This window comes from Papilio machaon, chromosome 21, assembly GCF_912999745.1.
Source record: "Papilio machaon chromosome 21, ilPapMach1.1, whole genome shotgun sequence".
Taxonomy (NCBI): domain Eukaryota; kingdom Metazoa; phylum Arthropoda; class Insecta; order Lepidoptera; family Papilionidae; genus Papilio; species Papilio machaon.
The window spans coordinates 5,983,059-6,008,795 of NC_060006.1; the positions used below are offsets into that span (position 1 = coordinate 5,983,059).

General features: G+C 34.2%; 5 protein-coding genes across 5 annotated transcripts; 2 read left to right on the top strand and 3 right to left on the bottom strand.

Annotated features, from left to right (window-relative positions):
- Window positions 1–2,722: 2,722 nt before the first annotated feature.
- LOC106714611 (mevalonate kinase) lies at window positions 2,723–7,520 on the bottom strand. The gene is made up of 6 exons (XM_045683401.1): window positions 7,401–7,520; window positions 5,443–5,917; window positions 4,559–4,785; window positions 3,803–3,868; window positions 3,539–3,666; window positions 2,723–3,016 (listed from the first exon to the last, which is right to left on the bottom strand). Exons 1-6 carry the CDS (start codon window positions 7,518–7,520, stop codon window positions 2,872–2,874), a joined length of 1,161 nt encoding a protein of 386 aa, XP_045539357.1. The 3' UTR covers window positions 2,723–2,871.
- Window positions 7,521–7,629: 109 nt separating this feature from the next.
- On the bottom strand, window positions 7,630–11,491 carry LOC106714612 (bolA-like protein 2). The gene is made up of 3 exons (XM_014507701.2): window positions 11,291–11,491; window positions 9,124–9,218; window positions 7,630–7,728 (listed from the first exon to the last, which is right to left on the bottom strand). Exons 1-3 carry the CDS (start codon window positions 11,351–11,353, stop codon window positions 7,635–7,637), a joined length of 252 nt encoding a protein of 83 aa, XP_014363187.2. The 5' UTR covers window positions 11,354–11,491; the 3' UTR covers window positions 7,630–7,634.
- LOC106714609 (dolichyl pyrophosphate Man9GlcNAc2 alpha-1,3-glucosyltransferase) lies at window positions 9,565–11,278 on the bottom strand. The gene has a single exon (XM_014507699.2). The coding sequence runs from the start codon at window positions 11,162–11,164 to the stop codon at window positions 9,569–9,571; it is 1,596 nt and encodes a 531-aa protein (XP_014363185.2). The 5' UTR covers window positions 11,165–11,278; the 3' UTR covers window positions 9,565–9,568.
- A 14-nt stretch (window positions 11,492–11,505) lies between the features above and the next one.
- LOC106714576 (protein adenylyltransferase SelO) lies at window positions 11,506–15,381 on the top strand. The gene is made up of 13 exons (XM_014507649.2): window positions 11,506–11,519; window positions 11,570–11,813; window positions 11,958–12,121; window positions 12,209–12,289; window positions 12,394–12,557; window positions 12,720–12,892; window positions 12,984–13,083; window positions 13,157–13,317; window positions 13,906–14,027; window positions 14,111–14,240; window positions 14,422–14,548; window positions 14,787–14,920; window positions 15,210–15,381. The coding sequence occupies exons 1-13, from the start codon at window positions 11,506–11,508 to the stop codon at window positions 15,330–15,332; spliced, it is 1,737 nt and encodes a 578-aa protein (XP_014363135.2). The 3' UTR covers window positions 15,333–15,381.
- Window positions 15,382–16,868: 1,487 nt separating this feature from the next.
- On the top strand, window positions 16,869–25,683 carry LOC106714508 (protein adenylyltransferase SelO). The gene is made up of 12 exons (XM_045683214.1): window positions 16,869–17,217; window positions 17,292–17,455; window positions 17,964–18,044; window positions 18,536–18,699; window positions 18,852–19,027; window positions 19,421–19,520; window positions 21,748–21,908; window positions 23,028–23,149; window positions 23,446–23,575; window positions 24,468–24,594; window positions 25,287–25,399; window positions 25,503–25,683. Exons 1-12 carry the CDS (start codon window positions 17,023–17,025, stop codon window positions 25,623–25,625), a joined length of 1,656 nt encoding a protein of 551 aa, XP_045539170.1. The 5' UTR covers window positions 16,869–17,022; the 3' UTR covers window positions 25,626–25,683.
- The last annotated feature ends 54 nt before the right edge of the window (window positions 25,684–25,737 follow it).

Consider the following 25,737-nt stretch of genomic DNA (forward strand, 5'->3'; position numbering starts at 1 on the left):
TTATGATCAAATTATTTTATAAAAAATTTAGCTTACATGAGATTTTAGTCAACTTTTAAATTGAGATTATAGTTTGGTTGTTATTTAGCAAAAATTACGTTATAAGAAAATGTAAATGGGTATGTACCCAATGATTTTATTTATTTTTTTGTAACATTAAAAAAATTGGTTTTCCTTTTTATTATCTTAAATACAATAATGGAAGGATTATAAAGGATTTTTTGCCACTATTTAACCAATGATATTAGTCATAGAATCTAATTTAGATGTAACATGTACTTTACTGTTTACATGATTCCTTAGCTAAGAATTAATTATTAAATTTAAAGCCATCATCTTTTTAAAATAACTACAAGATATGTCTCATTTGGAATTGTATATGTTAAATATAGACTTGAAGGGAACTGATTTCAACGATAGAAAGAATTGAATTGATTGTAGCCTTTTATGTCAGGACCACTGATCTCTATAGACACAAGCTGGATTGATGTCTGCTCGGGATTTTGCTGCTTTTACATCGTTCCGGCTTAAAAACGCCAGTTGAAGTTACTGTCAGCTAATTATGATTTAATATGTAAATGACCATTTTTTATTCAAGCCAAGTTGCTAACACCGTAGATGACAGCGTCGAAGTGACGAAAATCAAATAAGCACAAAATACTACAGCTTATAGCCTATCCAGTTGTATATGGAGGTCAATGGTTGAAACTTTTTTTAACCAACTTCAAAAAGAAGTAGGTTCATAATTTGTCTCTTGTTTTTTTTTTTTATTGAGTATATTATGACTGGGTAAAAGAACAAATTGTTATATTTGTTTTTTTAAATAGTTTAGCGAAACCAAGTTTAAAACTCATTTACTGTACTATAGAAGCTTGGTAAAGGAGTTAACATTTTTTCCTATTATGGAATATAGAAATAAAAATTACTTGATTCAAAGTAAAACATTGTCATATAAATAGATCGATATTATTTATATTGTACTCTTAGGGATAGATGAATGGTGCTTAAGCTTAAATAGTAATATTGTCAGTTTAAAACGGGAAAAATTCAATGTTAGTCTGATAACACCAAAATTTACTAAATAATATAACATAACTATAGTTGATTTATCTAATTTAAAACTGAAACGACTATTTTCACAATTTTAGGCATAACAGATGTATTAGTCGCGCGCAGAAAGTTTGTCGATCACTCCCTCTCCCACTAACACCGACCGCGACCCACGCTTGTCTATTCAGTTGTCTTGTCAGTTGACAGATGACGTCATTCGGCCATCGACAAAGTTTTTATGCACGATTTATCCACTTGTGTTGAACTTTTTATACCCTTCACTGCCAATTTTTCCAAAATTTTACGGTCCTTCTAAATTAATTATTCACATTTATTATGTCATGGAATATATTAAAACATTACGTATAAAGTATATAAGAGTAAAAATACCAAATTGCTACTGAATACCATATTTCTGTATGTTTCATTGATATAATAACCTTTTTTTTTTTAATTTAACCTGTACAGTGTATATTTTCTATCTTTATTATTTCAAATATAATGTTAGAGATACAATATGTATTTGTCTAGTTGTAACAGCAGTGTGCAACATAGTACTCTGTATATTTCGATTAGTTCCACTACGACTTAGGGTCCTTCAAGAAGCGAGCGTATCACCATCTCAAAGGTCGGCAACGCATTTGCGATTCCTCTGGTATTGCAGATGTCCATGGACGTCGATGAACACCTTGGTGTTCCCGCTGCTCGTTTGCCCCCTTCTCTTATAAAAAAAAAAAAAAAAGTTTTCCAAGTTTACTGGAATTGTGTGCTATTGTTCTGACCAATACTTACATGTCTGTGTAGTTGAGCAGCTCGGTAAAATGTATGTTGCCATATAAATATGTAATTAATATAGAAATGAAATTCTTGCTAAATGTACCAATTATCGTTACATATAACTATCTCAGAATTTTCAGAGTAAGTGAAAGAGATGATTTTTTTTATATTTTGTCAGTATTTAACGATTAATTTTTGTAAGATACAAACTCTTTATATAGTATTATTTCCATTTCTTTTGCGTCAAAATGAAAAAAAAAATGCTTTTTTTTTTATTAATTTTGTTATTATCAATGTCTACTACCACATTCCTTGATCATTCCTTGGTTGGTAAGTACAAAATATGAAGCATATTTTTTTTATTCCATGCAAGAGTTTCATTTCTAGTTTTGTTATGTATTGGTAAGTTGAGAAGTGCCTTTAGCCCAATTTGCAGCTTTGTATAGATATTGCTTTATTAATTTATATTACAAAAGTAATTTTGTTGATAATTTATCGATTTTATTATATTTTTTTTAGAGATTTTTATTTATTTTTAATTAAGTTAATTTATTATAACAGTATTAAATTTATTTCGGCTTTATTTAAGTAGAATTAATTTACTCATTTTTCGAATTGTAGTATATAACAGCGTCTAAATATTGTGAAGATAATAAATAAAATGGAAAACAAACTGTTTTTTATTGTTAACACAAAATGTAGGTAGATAATTTTCAACGTCAAAAATATTGTTGGAGACACATAAAAAAAAAACAACAAATCCACAAATGCAAAATTTATTATTTTATTATGCTTCTATTTATATTATTATGCTTACACACAACCTGTAAAGTTTACAAGTAAATTTTAAAACCAATCTAAAAACTTTACAAATAACCTAATCAAAAAGGAATGCTATATGAATATAAATTATTCGAGCCACATAATCAGAATTCCACAAAAACAAATATAAAAAAATTTCAAACTGTCAATTTGACGTATACATTTTTAATTAGGCAAAGGCATGTTATGATTCTGCCACTAGATAAAAAAGTATAAAAACAGTTACTGGACAGTTTTATAATGAACGGTGACACCGGGACCACCGACTATAGTGTCGGTGACTTTGTAGCCGCTGCTTAGAAGTTTAGTCTTCAATGACGTCACTGTAATTTCTTGTGTGTGAGGTGGTACCAACACAATAGCATTACTGGAATAAACAAGTTTTTTCTTTAAACAAACAAATGGTAAATATATAAACACTAGCTATCGCCCGCGACTCCGTCCGCGCGCAGTTAAAAAAATCTAAATGGGGGGGGTTTATGAAAAATAGGTGTTGGCCGATTCTCAGACCTACTGAATATGCTCACAAAATTTCATGAGAATCGGTCAAGCCGTTTCGGAGGAGTTCAAGTTCGAACCTCGTGACACGACAATTTTATATATAAGATGTTAGTACATTATTTTTCGTATGAAATTGAATGACTACCCTAATAACAAACAAGGGAAGAATACAAATTGAATGACAGTTCACTTTAACAATTCAACAATTTACGCTACAGGGGGCAATAGAATAAACACACATACAAACCCATACACATAAATATTACATACATACATACACTCGAAAAAATAACCTTATCAATTGTGAAAAATACATATTGTGAAATTATATATTAAAATTCGACAATATCATAAAAATCTCCCATCATAAAAAAAATTATCGACCTACCCTCCGCCGCCGGCACCAGTGAGCTTACAGGCGAGACCGTGTTCATGTGCGATGGCGCGGATTGTCTCTAGTGCGGGATGTGAGACACCCAGAGACGCCAGCAGACAGTGGTTCATCTCCCACAGCTCCTAGTGAGAGAAGAGACTGAATTAGAAGACGGCTGATACAGATAAATGGGAGATTACAAACTAAGTTTACTCTCTGTAGAAAGCAGAGCAAATTGGAAATTGTTTTTGCTAAATAAATATTGAATAAAGTACATACATTTAAATGTTTATAAGCAGAGTTGACCTCTTCTTCAGATTCCGGTTGAACCAATTTTTGAAGCAACTGGAACAAAGATTTTTAAGAAACAACTGTCGAGAATTCAAATCTAGCAAAATCAGACAAACTGCCGTACTTAAAGTAATGTTTTTTATACACTAGCTGTCGCCCGCGACTCTGTCTGTACGGAATTAAAAACTTAGTTCCTCCGGAATATGTTTCATTTCTATGTTAAATTTTAGCAAGATACCTTCTAACAAACATATGGATGTTAGTTAGAAAGTATCTGCGGAACGACTCAACGGATCTTGCTAAAAATTTAACATAGAAATGAAACATATTCCGGAGGAACTAAGTTTTTAATTCCGTTTAGATGGCTAAAATTGCCTAGAAGACTAGAGTTAAGAAATCTAGAGACAGAGACATTAAAGGTGTTAAACAAGAATGTGCCAGTTTTTCCGGTGCAATACCACGATCACACAAAAGACTGGCTTCATGTGGAATTCATACCGCGTAGTCTGAGTGAGTGGAAAAGTAGATAATGCATCTTCAATTGTGGATATCTATGGACAGCGGTCGCTTCGCTATTTCTGCGAATTAAAGTGGCAACTTACATGTTTGCCACCTTATACTATATAAAAAAAAGAACAGTATCCGTAGCAGCATTATCATAAATGTCTCGCACACTCGGTACACCACGACCAGAAGATACGTGTCACGGAAGAAACCTACATCAGAGCCTTGGAGTACTCTCACCTGTTCAGCAGTAACAGCTACATTGTCCATCGCATCCATGATATGGCCAACTGCGGAGGAATAACACTCGCGCAGCTCCGCCACGGCCGCCGCCAGCCGGATCGTCTCACGCGACACCCCGGAGTCTACCAGCAGCACGCGCAGCTCGGGGCTCGGCCTTAGTACTGGCACTTGCCCTTTCTTGAATGATACTAGAGCACCGAACGTGCACGTCGTGTTGTCTATGCCTGGGAAGTTGTTACAACTCCAGTGAACTCATCAATTTAGTAATTGCGATGAACGATTTTCGCAGTACGTATTCCTTGCCACCCTACTCTTATAAAGAAGGGATGGGTAGGGAAAGAATATTTTCAATACGATGGTCCGTGATGTTAAATTGTGTAAAAATCACAGCTATGTGAAATAGCTGTGATTTTTATATCAAATATGAAAATAAGTTTAAGTTTTGAACAATCTATCTAGAGTCTGGAAGAATGGAGTCGAGGTCTGGAATCTAGAGTTTAATCGATGGACAGATTAAATGGATTAAACATTTTGATGTCTTTAGTATTGTTACATGTCGATCGATAAAGGCCAAAGTAACAATTTGATAGTTTTACTATTGTGTTAAAAGCTACCGCTTAGTTTAGTTAACAACATGCAATAAACAAAATACACATTTGTAGGTAGTTTTTGCTGAGGTAAAGGGCCTATGGAACCTATTTTCCTATATGGTTGAAACTTTGAGAGCCTTTCCTGAAAAGTTGTCAATTTGCACATTGACCCTTATTTGTAGGAGCCATGGATTTATGGACGAAAGTCATATCTGGTAGGTAAGTGATAATAAGTGATAACTTAGCCTCAGTTGGTCTCTGAAAGAATATTTTCTGACGAAAATAACTTACCAGAGGGTGCGCCATGCATAATCCTCTCGCAATTAAACGCCCAACCGGACACCAGTTTTTTCTCATCGTCGCTAAAATCAAGAACCTCGCCCGTTGTCTTCAACTGCACCAGTTTAACGAACACGCCACAGAGACAGGTCGCAAACGACGCGGAACTTCCCGTACCAGCACCGACAGTCAAATCTGTACTCAGTTGTATAGTAAAATCTGTTATATCCAAATTTGCTGTACCAAAAATTCCTGCCAAAGCATACAAGAGTGCTCTCAAAGAATTCTTCTGGGTATCTTTCAGTTCTTCGAAACCGGGACGGATGTGGCAAAGTACGGTATTTATTTTATTTATATAATCTTCGTGGTCCACTCTAACAGGTTGACCGGGGAAAATTTCAGCGATTGGTTTTAAAGGTAATATCTCGTCTAAATCCACTTTTGGGAACTTGACATTGATAACAGGACATTCTGTGGGCTCTTGTTGCTGAAAAATGTTAATTTTATGATTATTTTATTTTAGCCCGCGACTTCTTGAGACGGAATTTAAAAAAAAGTAGCTTATAATATGCCCGGGACATCAACTACCTTCCCGTTCAAGTCCCGTTAAAATTGGTCCAGCGGTTCTGTAGATTACAAACACAGTCCGACAAAAACTAAAAAAAAAAAACTTGAGACGTGTCAAGGGACACCCGGATGGAACGAAGTTCCTATGAATTTTCGTTATATATTGTCACGTCGTTGCCATGGTTACTATAGCAAAAAGTGTCGTGACAATTTTTCGTAAGAATTTTTTCCGTCTAGCCCCCTTTCACAACACGCGATAAGGAACTTCGTTCCAAAAATGGTTTTTCGTTATTACATAGAGACAAATATTTAATAATTAATAATTGTGTTAATATATATTGATTGTTCACAAATAGATGATAAGTTACATAAACTAATTAAAGTTAACTAGTGATTGCCCATTGGTCGAAGTGCGACCATAATTCATTTTTAGATTTTTTTTTATAAAAAATAACTTTTTGCACTTCCACTAAATATTAACTTAACCTCTGTTAATGTCACTTTCATCCGTTTGCGTTCTTTCGTTAAAAAGGGTAGAAAATTTTCGCTTCAGTTATTATTTTAGGTAGTAAAAAAATGTATAAAAACTTACAAATAAAACATATGCAAACATAAAATGGAATCAGTAATGTTGCACAAATTAACCATGAGTTTTAAAAAGCTTCAAATAAGCAGCAATTCATCCACTAACCGTGGGTTTCTGAGACCAAAATGCCCCCTTTAAAACATATTGTCTCTGTTTCGTCACAAAATAATAACAGGGATTGACGGTATATTTTATACATAGATCTTGGTCACGAAAACCAACGGTAAGTCTATTAAAAATTTTAGTTTAAATATACAGCAAAATTATTTTTCATTTGAAACTAGCATTTACCCGCGACTCCGTCCGCGCGAAATAAAAAAAATGCACACAAGATAAAAAAGTTCATATGTCCGTCTCCTAGTTCTAAGCTACCTCCCCATCAATTTTCAGCTAAATCAGTTCGATCGATCTTGAGTTATAAATAGTGTAACTAACACGACTTTCTTTTATATATATAGATTAATATTATCGTTATATCCTATTATTACGTCACTAAATGTTGGTTTCTGAGAACAAAATCTTGGTATAAAACACATCATCATCCCTTTCATTATCATCGACAAAACAGAGATAACAGTATGCTTTTAAACGGGTATTTCGGTCTCAGAAACCCACTGTAATTCATCAAAGTGTCAACCTTGTATTTCTATTAGCAAGCAATATTTTATTCTCTTTAACTGTTAACGAAAAAATATACAACAATTTCTATTATATAATCTTTTGTCATCTTATAATCTGCATAATAAAAACGAGGTCAGACATAAAAAAAACTCTTACAACGCAGCGTGTTTCATTCAAAGAAATAAAAAAAAATTACCCTGAGAACAACCGATGATCTCAATCCCAAACTGACTGCCAAAGCAGTCTTTCCATACATCACGGAGTGTTCACCGTGAAGGATTACTTTTCCCGGAGCTGATACTTCAAGTATATCCATTTTTACAGGTGGGTTATTTTTTTTTTCACACACGCGATTCACGTGACCGGGTACTAAAGGATAAAGAAAACCACAGAGTCTATATAATGCTATTGTAATATACTAAACGGTTTTTTACGACTGTTGTTTCCACTGTTCCACTGTTAGCGTCTTCTGCGTGAACGCGTGTATCGTCTTCAACTCCTCTTGCAGTACTGAGTTTACCAGCCTGCGGAACGAATAGCGGTTATTTTTTTTTTTACTGTCGAGGTAATTTTAATTCAGCCAGTTATAGGATAATTTCTATGCAACCAGTACTATTATATTTAAAGTTAAAATAAAATATTTTCTACTATTGCATTAAAAAATTAAAAATGTGAAAAGAATGTGAAGGTTTCAGCAAATTGTAATTTGACAGACGTATATTATAGTTGATACGAGTTGATTGGCAATAATTTTGCTTGTTTATAAAAATCTCTACGTTACAAATGCATAAACAATTTATATTGCAATTTGTTTATAATATCGAAAAAAAGTAACTCATTTTACCGGATGTGGATATTTTAAGACATAAAAGAATATCCGGTCGATGTTTAACCGTGGGTTTTCATTATAGTAATATTTTTTACAAAAACATTTAAATTACAATGTTTCAGCTGTTTGTATATATTGTCCAATTTTTTTTTAAATAACTCGGCAATAGAATCGGACACTAAAGAAAAAAAAGTATATTAATTTCGTAAGAATTCGTAAACAAGATTAGTAATAGAAGAAACTAGTAAATTTTACTACCTAACCTACCTAACTTTTTAATTTTCATAGGGGGAGGTCAGCTGCCCCTCCCCTCTCCTAGATAAATAATTGTAAAGTTTATATATAAACTACTTCGAAATATTAAGATGACTACAATACTTATAGATCCGTATAGATAATTCAAACTACTTGACTTTATTTAATTAAAGAACAACACATGTTGATATGCGTTCCCTTTGACATAAAAAAATATTTATACTACTAGCCCCTCCCCCCTAGATCTAGACTAGATTATCAGCTGTTGACCCGCTTGAAAATAATAAAGCAAGCCGATACTCATAAAAAAAACATTGCTTCTATAACTACGCACACTAATTTGCATTAAAAAGATTAATTATCATCTCAATGTAAAATCACACAATACCACAAAGAAAAGTACGCACATTTACAATTCTTGTTTATGCAATACGACCTCGATATTTATTATGTAAAACAGATTTCTTATCTCTAAAAACGCGAACACAGACTACCTATAAATTGAAGACATTTTCGTTCGATACGCGTTTCACGCATGCGTATTTGACGGGACAATGTTAAGGAGTGGCCACACGTAATGCGAAGCATCGCGCTGCCGACTGTGACGTCTTCATCACTTGATATAAATGCATGCAATATTATTATGGAGGTTGATATTATAATTTAGTTCATTAATAGCTAGATTCTAGGTTCATATGAAAATTACCTAATTTAAGTAATTCTTGTCTGTTAAACCACTTTTTCACAAGTAAAGGTACATATGTAACTCTTTTCATCGAATGCGTTGAATTGAATATTTAATAGTAGTGAATTTATCGATATAAAAAAAGTTTACCTATGACGCGCAAGTAAAGGCTTCCCTTGGAACTTGTCAGATACAATGACAACTGAGAATTTGGCTCCGCAGCCGTCGCTCTCGTCCGTTACTTCCTGTTAATAAATTAAAAAATATATATTAACACATGGCATTACTGTTTTTGTATGAAAATGAACTTTCTATGTGATATCACAGAATTTATTCACAGTTTCGTTTAATAAATGAGATCCATCTTCTCTTTTCTTCAAGACTTATTCACTCATGAGTACTATTTTAATTTAGTAGGGTTATTTTTGTTGTGTAGTAAAAACAAAATTTTATTTTTAATGTTATGTATAAGCTTGGGACAGTATTAATACATTCTGAAAGTGTAATAAGTGATGTTGGGAAGAAGAAAAAGTCAATAATTAAATTTGTTCATTTTATTACAGCAAATAATAATAGACAAATGTATTGTGTACAATTATTTCTGTTTTACTTTCAGCGGTAATGGCAAACATTTCGGCAAAATTAATTGTTGATAATTGAAATACAAAAAGAATAGTATAAAGTGAGAACACGAGTAAACAGAAATTAACAGTGGAAAGAGATCTGGAAACTTCACTGGTGGCTTTACATATATTAAGCATATTGTGAGAAATATCATACCTACTAGAGAAAAGAAAAAGTAATGACTAACAATTTTTAAAAACATAGAATCTTTAGTTTTATCTTTTTTTATCGTTTTATAAACTCTATTCGCATTTATAAATGTGAATAAACCTGCAGTATTATCTGCCATTTTTAATGCGATACTGTAAACAGAAATATAAATTAACATAGTCACTATGAAAGGTAATAGAAGTCCGTCTTTAATTAATAATGGGAGCATACTGAAATTAGACACTAGCAGAAACCAGAAGCACATAAACGGATCTTCCGCAAAATATAAAGCTACAGGAATAGCGACAAGTAGAATTGTCTTTTCATGAACTTGGAATGAAAACAAGAAAAAGGCTAAAGATACATTAATGAGTGATAAAATGAATTTCTTTTTATTGATTCTTACAAATAAATCTAAACAAGAAGGCATCGCTGCTAGAGCTGTTGTGAACAGACATATTTTTGCCATCATTTCATTCGTATAAATTGATTTCAACTTAATAAATACATTTATAAAGCACCACACATTTGACACTTTATCCTCAAACACTCCACGTTTAAGTGGGAACATTCTATACAAAACATTGGACACAGTATCCCATGAACTTAAAAAAGGATAGTAAATTATACCAAAACTACAAACCACTACAACGGCCAACTTATTAAACTGACTGATAAAACTAAAGATTCTTCTCTTAGGTCCTACAGTTATAAAACATTTTCTTAAAAGATAAAAGAAAAATGGTAAAGAATGATACAATTCCATTTGTTTATAATTAATTGCCATCATAAAGAATATAGACGCTAAAATATCACTATCTAGAGCCAAAATGCAAAATGTTGCCGCTATAAACAAGCCCAAAGATATACAATTGTATTGGAAATGACCATGATCTATTAGTATTAAACCTGGATATAACAAGAGAATTGTAGTAGCTACATCTACCCTTTTGAATACATTTTTATCCCCTTTAGCCTTGACTCTCTCTGCCTCTATACAAAGGCAAAATGCAGCTGGTACATAAATGTATAAATCACTGAAAAACACAGTCCATCTCATGAATTCTTTATGGTTCTCATTCTCGTAACCTCTTGAAGCGAAGAGTCGCACGGATTCCGGGTCTAACCATTCTCCAACGTAAGCAATAAGTAACATATGATATGCCGTCAGGGGAGGGTAGTCTAACCCCCAATATTCCAAATCGTTATGAGTCGTGTTTATATACCACTTGGTTAGTGGCGTGTGCAATGTTATCTCCTGCCAGTGTCTTTGAGCTTCAAAATCTCCATACATTGGCGGAGATTTGTAGCCGGAATAAGGATACGCGGCGACACACCATCTAACCACCAAAGCGAAAAGTATACCCGGTAATAAAAAATCCTTTGAAAGTCTAAACCCATCTGTATTCTTTTTCATCGCGTCGAGATTATTATAGCACAACACAATTTAAAAAAACACGTACGCTTAACCATTAAAATAATCTTTATCGTGACTATCTTTCATTGATGTTTTGACAGTTGGTGCTCTTTGGTTTGTACTTACAACGTGAACGGCGTCCAACTCCTTGGCCAATTTCTCTTTAATGTATGCCTCAGTGTACACCATATTTTACGTTTTGCTGATAAATGTTTTTCAAAAAAAGAAAAATTTCATTTACCTTCAGTTAAATAAACGAAATATGTATTTTGTACAAAAGTGTTGACACTTCTTGACAACTGGAATTTGCGGGTTGCGGAAGTGGAAGTTTAACTTCACAGATGAAAATTACTTAGTAGATACATTTAGAGTTAAGGTCTATGGCTTCTAAAAAAAAACGTTTAGTGAAAATAGGCTTATATCTGTGTCACTCCGACGTTTTAAATTTATAATTTTTTGCACTAAATATTTTCATAAATTATTTGGCAGACTTAACAATTACACAATTAAAATGGAAGGTGAATCACCGGCACTAAAAGCAAATTTAACAGAGTGGAGATTTAATCAATATCCAAAATATATTTTACTTCCGATAGATGAAAATCATGAACAAAACCGATCAAGCTTAAAGAACATAATCTTTTCCGAGGTAAATCAGAGTTGCATGTAGAGAAGTTTAGCGAATGCATTTGGAGGCTGGTTCTATAGGGGAATTACCATATTTTTTACACTCATTTTTATTTATTTTCAAAGCAAAATTATGAACAATATATATAAAAATATTATATTTTAGGTAATCCCGCGCCCTCTTGAACGTAACATTCGTTTAGTGGGTGCTTCTGAAGATGCTCTCACAAATATTTTAGATATGGACCCAGATATAACGAACAGGGAAGAGTTTCTAGAATTCATAATTGGACGGAAATTACCCTACGGTGCTCTGCCTGTTGCTCATAGGTGACTATTAGATTCCTATAATGTGTTGATGACTAAATAATTGTCATTTTCATTTTCGCTTAGCTGTACATTTAAATGCCGTTTCAGATATGGAGGTCACCAGTACGGCTTATGGGTCGGACAGTTGGGAGATGGTAGGGCACATATTTTAGGAGAATACGTGAATAGGTAAATATTTGTTTTAAATGTACGATAAACGCAAAGTCTTTACCTATATCGCTGTAGCAATCTAAGTAATAGAAAAGTTCAATTGTCTATACATCGGTTTTTAGAAAAGGTGAGCGGTGGCAGATACAGTTAAAAGGTTCAGGTCAAACTCCTTATGCTAGGACACACGATGGCCGGTCTGTGCTACGCTCAAGTATCCGCGAATTGGTAGCGAGCGAGGCTTGTTACCACCTCGGGATACCTACGACAAGGGCCGCTGCATTGGTTGGTAAGATCTTTTAAAGAATACACGGATTGGAACTTCCCCGCTCGGTTGACGCTGGCCCAACTGTTAATAATAGTTAAGTTTTGTCTCTTGGTAAGGTAATTAGACTATTCCATCCTCGACCGTACAAAAATGATCCTTGTATATTTTGTATTATTCTGTCAGTGAGCGACGATTTCGTGCTTCGTGACATGTACTACACGGGATGTCCGCGGCGCGAGCGGGCCGCCATCTTGCTGCGTCTGTCACCCAGCTGGTTCCGGTTCGGCTCTATGGAAATACTGGCCAAGACTGGTGAAATATCGGTATTAAGGCAATTTGCCGAATTTACTATCAAGGTTAGACCAATTAACACTCAACACTACAAACTAATCGAAACGGTAAAAATGCTGTTTTGCTTTTTTCTCAATTGCTATAATCTTTTTACAGGAATACTTCCCAGATATTCATGGAACTGACGAAAATAGGTTTATTCGGCTATTTTCTGAAGTTGCACATAGGTCTTTGGATTTAGTAGCCAAGTGGCAAGGTAATAACATAAATATTTGCCTATAAATTTGATATGATCAGTTTTATTAGTATTTAAGACATCATCATTTAAGGTATGGGCTTCGCGCATGGTCTCTTGAATACGGACAATATGAGTCTTCTTGGTCTGACACTGGATTATGGTCCATTTGGCTTCGTCGATTCGTATGATGGAGGATTTGTGCCTAATTGCTGTGACGGAGAAGGAAGATATGCTCTCGCTAAACAACCTGATGTAACGTAACATGGAACTAAAAATAAATACACAATATCATAGAGTCACTGATAATTGGAAGTACAGTCTCACTAGTAATTTAACAGCTTTTTTTGAACCACGTAAACGACTACGTTTGTAGGCCCTTTTAGCTTAGTGGTCAGAGAATTATTATTAAAAATCTGTGTGTTCCTATTTTTTTATTTTTTATGTATTATATGGTGGCAAAAAAAGCAAGTGGCCGGTTGAATTTTCCGAAATAGCTGAGCGACCGCTGCCCCTAGACATCCGCAATTTTTTATCTATCTTTGATCGATGGAAGAAGGGACGCTAAGCAAGAGAATATTTCTAGTTTCTATCCACTTCCACTTCCCATCTTTTCCTTTATAATAAAAGGAAAAGAGGACTGAAATTAAGCCTCTGGGACTCACACTTAAGTGCGGAATACTTTCATTTCACGCCTGTTTTCTGTGTGGTCGTGGTATTGCAAAGTTCGAGCCGGCCCATTCATGCCATATGTTATTGTGTCTGGCGTCCACTACTGTTCTAATTAAAGCCGCTATCGGAATTTAATAAATGTGAGAAAAACTTGAACTTAAGTGTTTTCAGATCGTGGTGTGGAACATAGGACAATTCGCGAACGCTTTGAAACCTCTTTTAACTACTTCACAACAAGTTCATTTGTCGCACATTTTGAAAACTCTAGACTCTTACTGCAAGAACAAAATCTTGTAATAATCTTCTCTCTTGTATTCTTTATTACTTTCAACGCACAGGTTATAGTCTTTTATGTGGCAGTTATAATATATTTCAGAGAAACGTTCTTAATGAAAATCGGTTTAAAAGAAGAACGTTGGGGCGACGAGCAGTTGGTGGAAAAACTTCTAGACATGATGCAGCAGACGGGAGCTGACTTTACGTCAACTTTTCGACAACTTTCAGAGGTGACATAGTTTTATATGCAGACTTTAAAAGTAAACTCAAGGTTCCATGTTCGTTTGGGGATAGGCCCAAATAAAGCACTGTAGAAACGACATCGTCGGTCTTTTCGCGAGTGGGTAACTTTGATTCCGATCTTAACGCAAAAATTACTGAAATATTGATAGCGGGGTTCTTATTTTTTAGTTGGAACCAAGTGAAATGGTGAGTGAAACGAAGCTAGAAGAGAAATGGGCATTAAAGCGATTGTCGATGCACTCTTCATGGGGATGCTGGCTGGACCAGTATCGGGAGCGACTGGACAAAGAGGCTGGTTGGTTGGTTTTTAAATTAATGTAGGCTTTACGGTGGAGAATTGAAGAGACTTGACTTTCTTTTCATCTAGTATTCAGGCAACGCATCTGCTAGTTTCTCACTTATTGCAGATCTATGGGTAGAGATCACTTCGCTAGTTTAGCGGTAGTAGATGGCTCTTTACTACCTTTTAGGTACTATAAAATTAATATAAAATGAAGGGTAAACTCGCTCTTTGAGTGTTTTAATAATTACAGTAGACGCAAGCTCTTTAGGGATGTTCGAAGATGAGCGCCGACGTCGCATGTTGAGCGTCAACCCGGTCTACGTTCCGCGCAATTGGTTGATACACGAAGCTATTTTAGACGCCGAAATGAATAATTTCGACAAAGTAAGTGTGAAATACTGAAGGATGTATTTAGTTTGGCCAAGAATGTTCTAGATCTAAGCTTCTTAACATCTTACTGCCTTGTATTGTAGCTAAATATTTTTGTCATTGTCTATAGTACTCATATTCATGTTAATTATAAAATACTAATCTATGAGCGAATAGCGAATTATTTTATTGTTACGATAGTTTATTATTTCGTCATCAACTATCTTGGATTTTAATTAATTCCTCAATAATAAATTATTTAAAACAAACGGTTTTAGTTAAAATGTGAAACATGCATTTCCAGGTGCGATATCTCCTCGAAGTTATGCGACGACCATACGAAGTGCAGGCCGAGGCGGAAAGACGCGGTTTCTCCGCTCAGCCGCCACAGTGGGCTTACGCTTTGAAAATCAGCTGTTCCAGCTGACGTTCTACTGCAAAGATTAAGTATTTTGGTGAAATTATTTATTAATAAAAAATACACCTTTTATCTTTAGTTTTATTTTACTTTTATAAGTTGGTAGTAAGGTGGTTTTGAAACACATATTCTTTATAGTCCCACGAGGATCTTATGGCAGCTTGTTGGCAATGAAAGGGGCCTACAAGTTTTAACTATTACCAGTGAGTTCCGAAAGTCGTGTATGTTGCAAGCAATCGATTTCCAACTGATTCTCGTAGTTTTTCCTTATTTAAATGATACATCCCAACACATTAGCAAATAAACCTACATGTCATACCATCAGTGTAGCTATCGCTTTCTCATTGTTCAAAATATGACGCTGTTATAATAATAATATAATTTTTCGTTCACATACATACCGACTGCCACAAGATCCTTGTGGAACACATGTACAATTATGATATGTACAAATTAGAAGATCCAAAAATTAAATAACAAAATGAGGACCAATTTCACTGAAAATGATCTATGTGGTGAGGTAGAGACAATTTGAATTGAGGCTGTTAGCTAATTGATCACACCTAAATTATTTTAATTTCCATCACTTTTAATAATTAGGTAATTGTATAAAATATTAAACTAAGATAAAAATAATTTATTGAAAATAATACGTAGGAATAATAACCCGTCTAGTTGCAAAAAAAGTCAGCTGCAAAAAAGTTGAAAAATTTTACATTTCCTCATATTTAATTTTAGCACTGTCCGTTGTAAGGATTAGTGATGCAACGGAAGTGTCTTACCAACCAGAAACGGAAACAGATGTCAAAAATAAATTTTAGCAGAAACGGAAACGGAAACGGATGCGGAAACAGAAGTGTAAATAATAAAAAAAAAACATATTTACAATTTTTTTTCTTTGGTAAAAACAGTTTTATTCGGTTTTAATTTATTAAGGCATTGGATATCGGTGTCCTTTAGCCTTCAATGTATGTATTTTTACTGTGCTGCAATAAGTTAAAATACGTTTTTTTTTAATTTATTTTCAGGGAACAAAATTACACTATTTACAAATTAATGTTCGCCAAACCACTCGTGTTGACAAACGACAAATGTATTTCTTTATTAATACATTCACTGCTGACCACTCGGATCCGAGTGAAACTGATTGTTTCAAACATCAGCAGAAAATATTACGCGCTTAAATTCACGAAAAAGTACGTAAACAAACAAATGCGACAAGTGCCGAAAGGCCGCGCACGGACTGCGCGTCTCGCGCCGCGCATTTGGATCTCTCAGCTGTCGTAAAGTTCCGTTTTATATCCGTTATAAAAGTTGCGGAAACAGAAGCAGAAACGGATGTTGAAAAGCACGCGGAACTTCCGCACTTGCGGAAACGGAAACAGACATCCGTTGCATCACTAGCCTTAACATTGAAAAAAATTGACATTTTTAATGTCAAATGTCATTGTCAAATATGTAAACAATTTTTAGAGTAATATATTGTGGAGATCTATAATTATAAATGCAAATAAAATCATAAATTTTATGTTTTATCCATTTTTCGATTCAAGTTTTATGTTGTGTGTGTGTGTGTGTCATGATTACAAATGCGACTTGTAGATGTTTTTGTAAAGCGTGGATGAGTTGAAAGAAATAAAAATTGCCTAATCATTGTTAATGTTTGATTTTATAACCAATTTATAACGTAATATCACACATGAGACGAGCACTATGCGTTTGTGTTTCTCTTCTGAATGATCAAAGGTCAATCATGTTAGGCTGCGAAAAATCATTAATACGCGATCTAAAAAGTTGGAAGTTTAGAAATCCTCCAAACTATGCTGAGTTACCTATAAATGAAGACCCGGAATATAATGTTCCTGTTGCGGTTAAAAATGCTGTATTTTCTAAGGTAATTTTTTTTCCAAAATGTGAATTTTAAATATGAAACATATGATTTTAAGTGCTTTGTTTGTACTCTTACAGGTACCAACAGAACCTTTAATAGGAAAACTTCATTTGGTATGCGTCTCAGAAGATGCAATGAAAGATATTCTAGATTTGGATCCAGAAGTGGCGGAAACTGTGGAATTTATTGACATGGTAGCTGGAAAATATTTACCTGAAGGAGGTCTTACTGTTTGTCATAGGTATTTATATAAACATTTCTTAAGAAAACTTGATTAATATATTCAATTTATACTATTTTATTTTTCATGAATACTATGATTTATATAACACTAGCTTTTACCCGCGACTCCGTCCGCGCGGAATAAAAAAAAAAAAAAAAAGAAAGCGGGGTAAAAATTATCCTATGTCCTATTCCTGGTTCTAAGCTACCTGCCCACCAATTTACAGTCAAATCGATTCAGCCGTTCTTGAGTTATAAATGGTGTAACTAACACAACTTTCTTTTATATATATAAGATGTCATGAAGTCATTTGAATGATGTCTTTTCAAGTTTATTAATAGGTTTTTCTTGTAACTTCTGTGCGGAATTATTAAAAATCTAGGATAGATACTAAAGCTTTCTTATGGCAAAAGATTTTTTTTATATTTGGATCAGTAGGTTTTTAATATGTTTCCTATTTACAAAATCAATACAAATCTTTTCATATTGTTATAAAGATAAGAAGCAGCACAATATTTGTTTCCAGATATGGTGGATACCAGTTTGGTTACTGGGCAGATCAACTTGGGGATGGAAGAGCTCACATCCTCGGAGAGTATGTCAACAGGTAAAGAGTACACAAACTTTTTATTTATAATTGAGTCAATCAAAGCTTATTAAATATTTTTTTTACAATTAAACATTCAATAAAATAGCTCAGTGTTTCCCAAAGTATCTTGTCCCAAGTCCCTTGGGGGCGTTATCGCCCCCTTGTGAACGTTTAAAACCTAGGAGGGGGCGATAAGGAGCCCAAAAAATGGGGGCATTGAAATTAATTAAAGTAATGAAATTGTGGTTTTTAAGTTTTAGGGCTGAATAAAAATTAGGGGGCTCTGAAATATAATTGATTTTCAAAGGGAGCGGTGAATGAAATAAGTTTGAAAATTACTGAGATAGCTTATTAGATGACTTCATTCAATAAAGTATCAAGTATATTTTTTTGATACTAAGAAATAAATGAGACAGAAATCAGGATCGCACCAGATGAAAATTGTAAATGTCTCTCTCTGGGTTATGATTCAAGTTGTGCCTTTGTATAACTTTGATAGTACTTATCAGGAAAGGTGAATCCTGGCAGCCACAACTGAAGGGTTCAGGGGAGACGCCATACTCTCGGTTTGGTGATGGGCGCGCGGTGCTACGGTCCTCCATCAGAGAGATGATAGCATCTGAAGCATGCTACTATCTTGGAATACCCACCACTAGGGCAGCGGCTTTGGTGGGTAAGACTGCATTCAATTTTAGTTAGCTATTTTAAATTATTTAGTCAATGAACACTACCATTCCTTAAACCTGATATTGTACATTAGTAACTTTAAATGACTCTGAGTATGGTTGTCTATATTATGCTTATATTAATAAAAAAATATTGCAGTGAGTGATGAGCATAAAGTATGGCGTGACAAGAGTTACAGCGGGGCTGCGCGGCAGGAGCGCGCGGCTGTGGTGATGCGCCTCGCCCCCGCCTGGTACCGGCTCGGATCCTTTGAGATACTGCTGAAGAGGAAGGAGCCACATACCATGAGGCAATTAGCTGACTTTGTTATTAAGGTACAAAAATATACTCTGTTCCAAATAAATAAAAATAATTTGTAAACAAAATGTCACTTTCAAAGCAAAGTGACACTTACAAAGAATGTCACTTATAAAGAAATGTGAAGAATTTTGTGTGTCATTATGAAATGGATTAATGAATATTAACAATTTTTTTTTCTGTTGCGCTCAAAAAAAAATTATTAATAGACTAGCTGTCGCCCGCGACTCCGTCCGCGCGCAGTTAAAAAAAACTTAATAGGTGTATGAAAAATAGATGTCCGATTCTCAGACCTACTGAATATGCTCACAAAATTTCATGAGAATCGGTCAAGCCGTTTCGGAGGAGTTCAAGTTCGAACCTCGTGACACGAGAATTTTATATATTAGATTATAAATTTTCTGTTACAGCATCATTTTCCAAACATTTCATCGGATGATCCGGATAAATATGTAAAATGGTACTCAGAGGTGGCTCACACTAATCTAGACATGGTTGCTAGTTGGCAAGGTAAGTACAACTTTAAAATGTTGATAAACTTTTTATTTATGTGATGAAATGTATGATTTTAAAGTATGTTGTATGTAGTCAAGGATGTTTATTTACTACCCATTTTGATAAAATCAAAAACTTCAAAATCAAAGTCAAAAACTTATCAGCAACACATGCATACTAAATCTGCTCTTATTCTTGGTGTACATTATACCAGTGCAGTAAGACAGTAGCGCTTAAAATCAGCACTGGCATACAACAGAATGTAAACACTAGGCTCCAGTGCAGTGATGCAACGGAAGTGTCTTACCGGAACCAGAAACGGAAACAGATGTCATGAATAAATTTTAGCAGAAACGGAAACAGAAACGGAAGCGGAAACAGAAGTGTATAATAAATATTAAAAAAAAACATATTTACAAATTTTTTTTTTTTGGTAAGAACAGTTTGTATTTGTTTTTAATTTATTAAGGCATTGGATATCGGTGTCCTTTAGCCTTCAATATATGTATTTTTACTGTGCTGCAATAAGTTAAAATTCGTTTTTTTATTTTATTTATTTTCAGGAAACAAAATTACACTATTTACAAATTAATGTTCGCCAAACCACTCGTGTAGATAAACGACAAATATATTTCTTTATTAATACATTCACTGCTGACCACTCGAATCCGAGTGGGCAGAGCTATTAGTAGCGGCGCCTCCCCCTCGGATCCGAGCGAGGGGCCCGTTCATTTTGTAGTAGCCAGTAAGCCGCCGGCGTTTGAAAAAAGTCCATGTTGCTTTGTATGGCCACTCTGGCAATATAGTCAACTAACGAAAAAGAGTTTTAGTTTCATTCTTACAATGTTGTAGTGACCACGTTCGTACGGAGGCAAACATACAAATATCTTGTATCACATGTAGCTAAGGCTGAACTTTGTTATGTATGAATATTTTTTAAATATATGTATGTCCTGTATGTGTGTACGTGTGTGTGTATGCGTTTTTGTTTATGTGTGTGTGTGTGTATACGTGTGTGTATGTATGAAATGTTACAATATCTTGAACCGAGAAGATAAAAGCTGGTTTTGATTAGTATATCCTTACATGTTTTACTCAATATTCTTGAATTTGATGAAAAACTTGACTGTCAAAATCTTGTAACATATTTGTACACAGAAATGCGATCGTGGAACAAATATCTACATACGAGTATTAGTGAACTAAACCATTGCCATCCCTAGTACTCAAAATGATGATCCCTAGCGCTCAAAATGATGATCCCTAGCGCTCAAATACAAAAAACTTTATTAATTTATCTATATGTTCAAAAACTCCCAGATATACTAAATAAAAATTCACCGTAAAAAGTTTTGGCTCCCAGCTGTTACCTTTTTTTTTATTTTGTAAACAGTGAATGTGTTAAGTATCAAAAACACCAAATCAAGATTAGAAAAATATATAATTATTAGGCACTTGACTTGCAATCTGCATGGCCTGGGTTCGAATCCCGCTATGTACCAATGTGTTTTTCGATTTAGATATGTATATTTATCCGACGTTCCTACGGTGAAGGAAAACATAGTGATGCTGCCTGCACATATCTGAGAAAAAATTTAATGATATGTGTGAAGTCAACCCGCTCTGGGCCAGCGTGGTTGACTATGGCCTAGTCACCTCTAATTTGAGGCTCCGAGCCCCTCAGTGGGGATGTATAGTGAGCTGATGATAATAACGATGATGATATATTACATGGTTATCACTTATTCAAAAGTACATTTAATAACTTGTAAGTATGAAATAGTCACATTTTGTCAGTTGTCAAATTTTATATGGACAACAACTAGACAGTTTACTCCAGCAAGAGAAACTGATTGTTTCAAACAGCAGCAGAAAATATTACGCGCTTAAATTCACGAAAAAGTACGTAAACAAACAAATGCGACAAGTAACGAAAGGCCGCGCACGGAATGCGCGTCTCGCGCCGCGCATTTGTATCTCTCAGCCTTCGTAAAGTTCCGTTTTATCTCCGTTATAAAAGTTGCGGAAACAGAAGCAGAAACGGATGTTGAAAAGCACGCGGAACTTCCGCACTTGCGGAAACGGAAACAGACATCCGTTGCATCACTACTCCAGTGAGCCCATACATTGCATGTCAGACTAACGCTACTGTCCTACTGTACTGGAATGATGTAAACAAGGCGTTATAGTGACATTTTCCTGTACAATGTATGTTTTATTTTACAAAGTTTTATATCCTCAGGTGTAGGTTTCACTCATGGTGTACTGAACACAGACAATGTGAGCGTGCTGGGTTTGACCATAGACTACGGACCGTACGGCTTCATGCAACATTATTATGAACATTATGTACCTAATACATCTGATGATGCCGGACGGTATGCATTTAATAAACAACCTGAGGTAAATATATACAATTAATAAAATTGGAGTGTCTGTTTGTACTAGTTATCGCCCGCGATTTTGTCCGCGCGGTATTAAAAAAAAAGTTATTAAGTAGCCTATGTGTTCTTCCGGACTATTTTTTACATTTATGCCAAATTTCATCAAGATCAGTTGAGTGTTTCCGGAGATACCTTCAAACAAACATCCATCCATCCATCTAAACCATTCACATTTATAATACTAGTAAGATTGAAAAAAGAAATACTTATATTTCGCAAACTATTTTTTTTAATTGTCTGTATGCGGATTTTTTTTATATATTGTAAAAGCTAGCGCTTGACCACGATCCAACCCGATTAAGTGGTGATGAGGTCTAAAGATGGTACGCGCTAACTTTGCAATCGGATGGCGCTTGTTTCAGATAATTTCCGTAACATGGGACCGATTATGTCCGGACTTTTATTGGAAAGTAACTTTATGCTGAAGTAACATAGGCATAGTAACATTATTATAATAATTATTGCCAAATTTAGAGCCGGGCAATTTAATTATGGTTAATATGACTTTTCTATTGGCAATAAAATCTAATCCATTTTACTAAATAAATGTTATGAAGAAATGAATGTTTAAATGGATGTTAGAAGGTTCCAAAACGGTTCAATGGATCTCGTTGAAATTTGGCATGTTTAGGACATAGTCTGGAAGAACACATAGGCTACTAATAGGTAGTTCTTAAAGTCATTTCGTTTTTTCTCGACTTAGGATTCGTGTATTTTCGACGAAGATGCACCACGAGCTGATAAATGCATTATTAATCATAGAGAATAGAAACAAACATAGAAATAAACATAAAAACGATTTGACTTTCCGAACCCAATAATTAAGTTTTTTTTTTAATTGTAGCGGATGAAGTCGAGGTTTACAGTTAATCTTATAAATAAAAAAGAAAGTCGTGTTAGTTACACTATTTATAACTCAAAATCGGTCGAACTGATTTAGCTGAAAATTGATGGGGAGGTAGCTTAGAACTAGGAGACGGACATAGGAACTTTTTTTATCTTGTGTGCATTTTCTTTTATTCCGCGCGGACGGAGTCGCGGATAAAAGCTAGTAGTATATATAAATAAATAATTTCAGATACTTGTATGGAATCTGGAGAAGTTTTCAGAAGCTTTAGAACCGATATTGACAGATGACCAGAAGCAAAGGATAAAAGATGTGCAAAGTACACTTGGGGATTATGTCAAGAATAAAGTCGGGTAAGAACTTTTATAACAAAATAAAATATTTAATTGTCTAACCACGAATGATATATATTTATATCTTACTAATATTATGAATGAAAATGTTTAGATGTATGGATGGATGGATTTTTGAAAGTATCTCCAAAACGGCTCAAAGGATCTTTATGAAATTTATCACAGATGTAGAACATAGTTTGGAAGAACACATAGACTACTAATTATGTTTTTTTTTATTCCGTGCGGACGGAGTCGCGGGTGATAACTAGTTAATTTTAATTATATAACATTTTAAAAATATGTTTTATTAACAGTCACACATATATAAGCAAACTGGGCTTGTCAGAGCTACGAGACGGTGATGATAAGTTGGTGAAAGACTTGCTGCAGATGATGCAGCAGACTATGGCCGATTACACGCAAACTTTCAGACAAATGGCTGAGGTAATTATTATCTTACTAATATTATAAATTCGAAAGTTTAGATGGATGGATGGATTTTTGAAGATATCTCCATAACGGCTCAATGGACCTCGATGAAATTTATCATAGGTGTAGATCACAGTCTCGAAGAACACATAGGCTACAAATAAGTAGAATTAGTAGTCTATGTGTTCTATCTGTTCTGTTCTTTCTGCCTAGGAATTAAAAAAAAATAACAATAATAATAATAAAAAAATATTTTAATATTTGATTATATTAATAAATAGTTAGTTAGTAGTAGGGGCTCAGTAAATAGTAATATTTAATAAATATTAAATTTAATAATATAATGATATTTTTTTTAATTCCTCGCGGACGAAGCCATGGGCGACAGCTAGTTATCTATATTTCTATAAACACAGGTACATATCTGAGAAGAAATTCAAATATGTGTGAAGTCAACCCGCACTGTGTCAGCATTGACTATGTCCTAGTTACCCCTAACTTAGATTAGGCTCCGAGTAGAGACGTATAGTGAGCTGATGATGATGACATTTCTATACTAAGATATTAAGAACAAATATTTGTTTTGTTTGCATATAATAATTTTTTCACTGTTGGAAAGCTATAATATCCCCGGAAGAGGCATATAGGTTTAGGTTTAAAGAATTTAAAACAAAAAAAACTAAAAGTCACTTACATGAAAACAATATCGCACACTGTACATAATACAATATGATCGCCATTTTAGTTGTTAATTTACTTTTTTACAATAATCTAAAACATATTGAGTTAGCTTTGAATTGTTTACATGAACTTAAATTTTTAATGTATCACGTTAACGAGTTATAAAGTTAATTTTAAGTCTATTTTATAACTTTAACTGAAATAAAGTTGTAATTATTTTTTCCAGTTGGATATGTCACAGTTGGCAGATGTGACGTCATTGGAGAGCAAGTGGTCTTTGGTAAAGGTCTCTAAATCCTCGCAGTGGGATAAATGGGTTCAGAGATATCGGGAAAGACTGGAACAAGGAAATGGTCAGTATAAATATTCATGTATTCTAATCTCTAAAGATTATTGTTTTGAACCATGTTCTTACATCATTTTTTTTATTAATCTATAAGTTAAAAGAAAATTTAATTTTATAATAGCAACTAGCTTTTACCCGCGACTCTGTCCACGTGGAATAAAAAAAAATGCACATAAGATAAAAAAAAGTTCCTATGTCCATCTCCTAGTTCTAAGCTATCTCCCCATCAATTTTCAGCTAAATCAGTTCGACCGATCTTGAGTTATAAATAGTGTAACTAACATCACTTTATTTTATATATATACTAGCTTTTACCCGCGACTCCGTCCGCGCGGAATAAAAAATAGAAAACGGGGTAAAAATTATCCTATGTCCGTTTCCTGGTTCCAAGCTACCTGCCCACCAATTTTCATTCAAATCGATTCAGCCGTTCTTGAGTTATAAATAGTGTAACTAACATCACTTTATTTTATATATATACTAGCTTTTACCCGCGACTCCGTCCGCGCGGAATAAAAAATAGAAAACGGGGTAAAAATTATCCTATGTCCGTTTCCTGGTTCCAAGCTACCTGCCCACCAATTTTCATTCAAATCGATTCAGCCGTTCTTGAGTTATAAATAGTGTAACTAACACGACTTTCTTTTATATATATAGATATAGATTTAATCTTTTTTTTCTTTTAATAACTGTTTCTAGTAAGTGATGAAGTGAGACGTGCCCGGATGTTGAAAGTCAACCCCCTGTACATACCCAGTAACTGGATATTACAAGAAGCAATAGCCGATGCTGAGAAAAATGACTTCGGCAAGGTGAAATTTGCACAATTTTTTTTATTGCCCTATTTGAGGGTATTTTTTTATGTATATATATTTTTTTTTTTAAGAAATAACGATCAACTAATTTTTTTGTCAGGTGCGACTTCTGTTAAAGAATTTTAAGAATCCATACGAAGTGAATGAGAATGCTGAGAAGTTGGGATATTCATCACAACCTCCCAGCTGGTCTTACGGAATCAAACTGAGCTGTTCCAGTTAGAATACTTTCAAAAAGTTTTCATTCACCTTGATGAACAAAGTCGTATAAAAAAAAACAAAAAATGGGACCCATCTGCAAGCATTTCCTTTCGATTAAAATATTTTTTATCAAA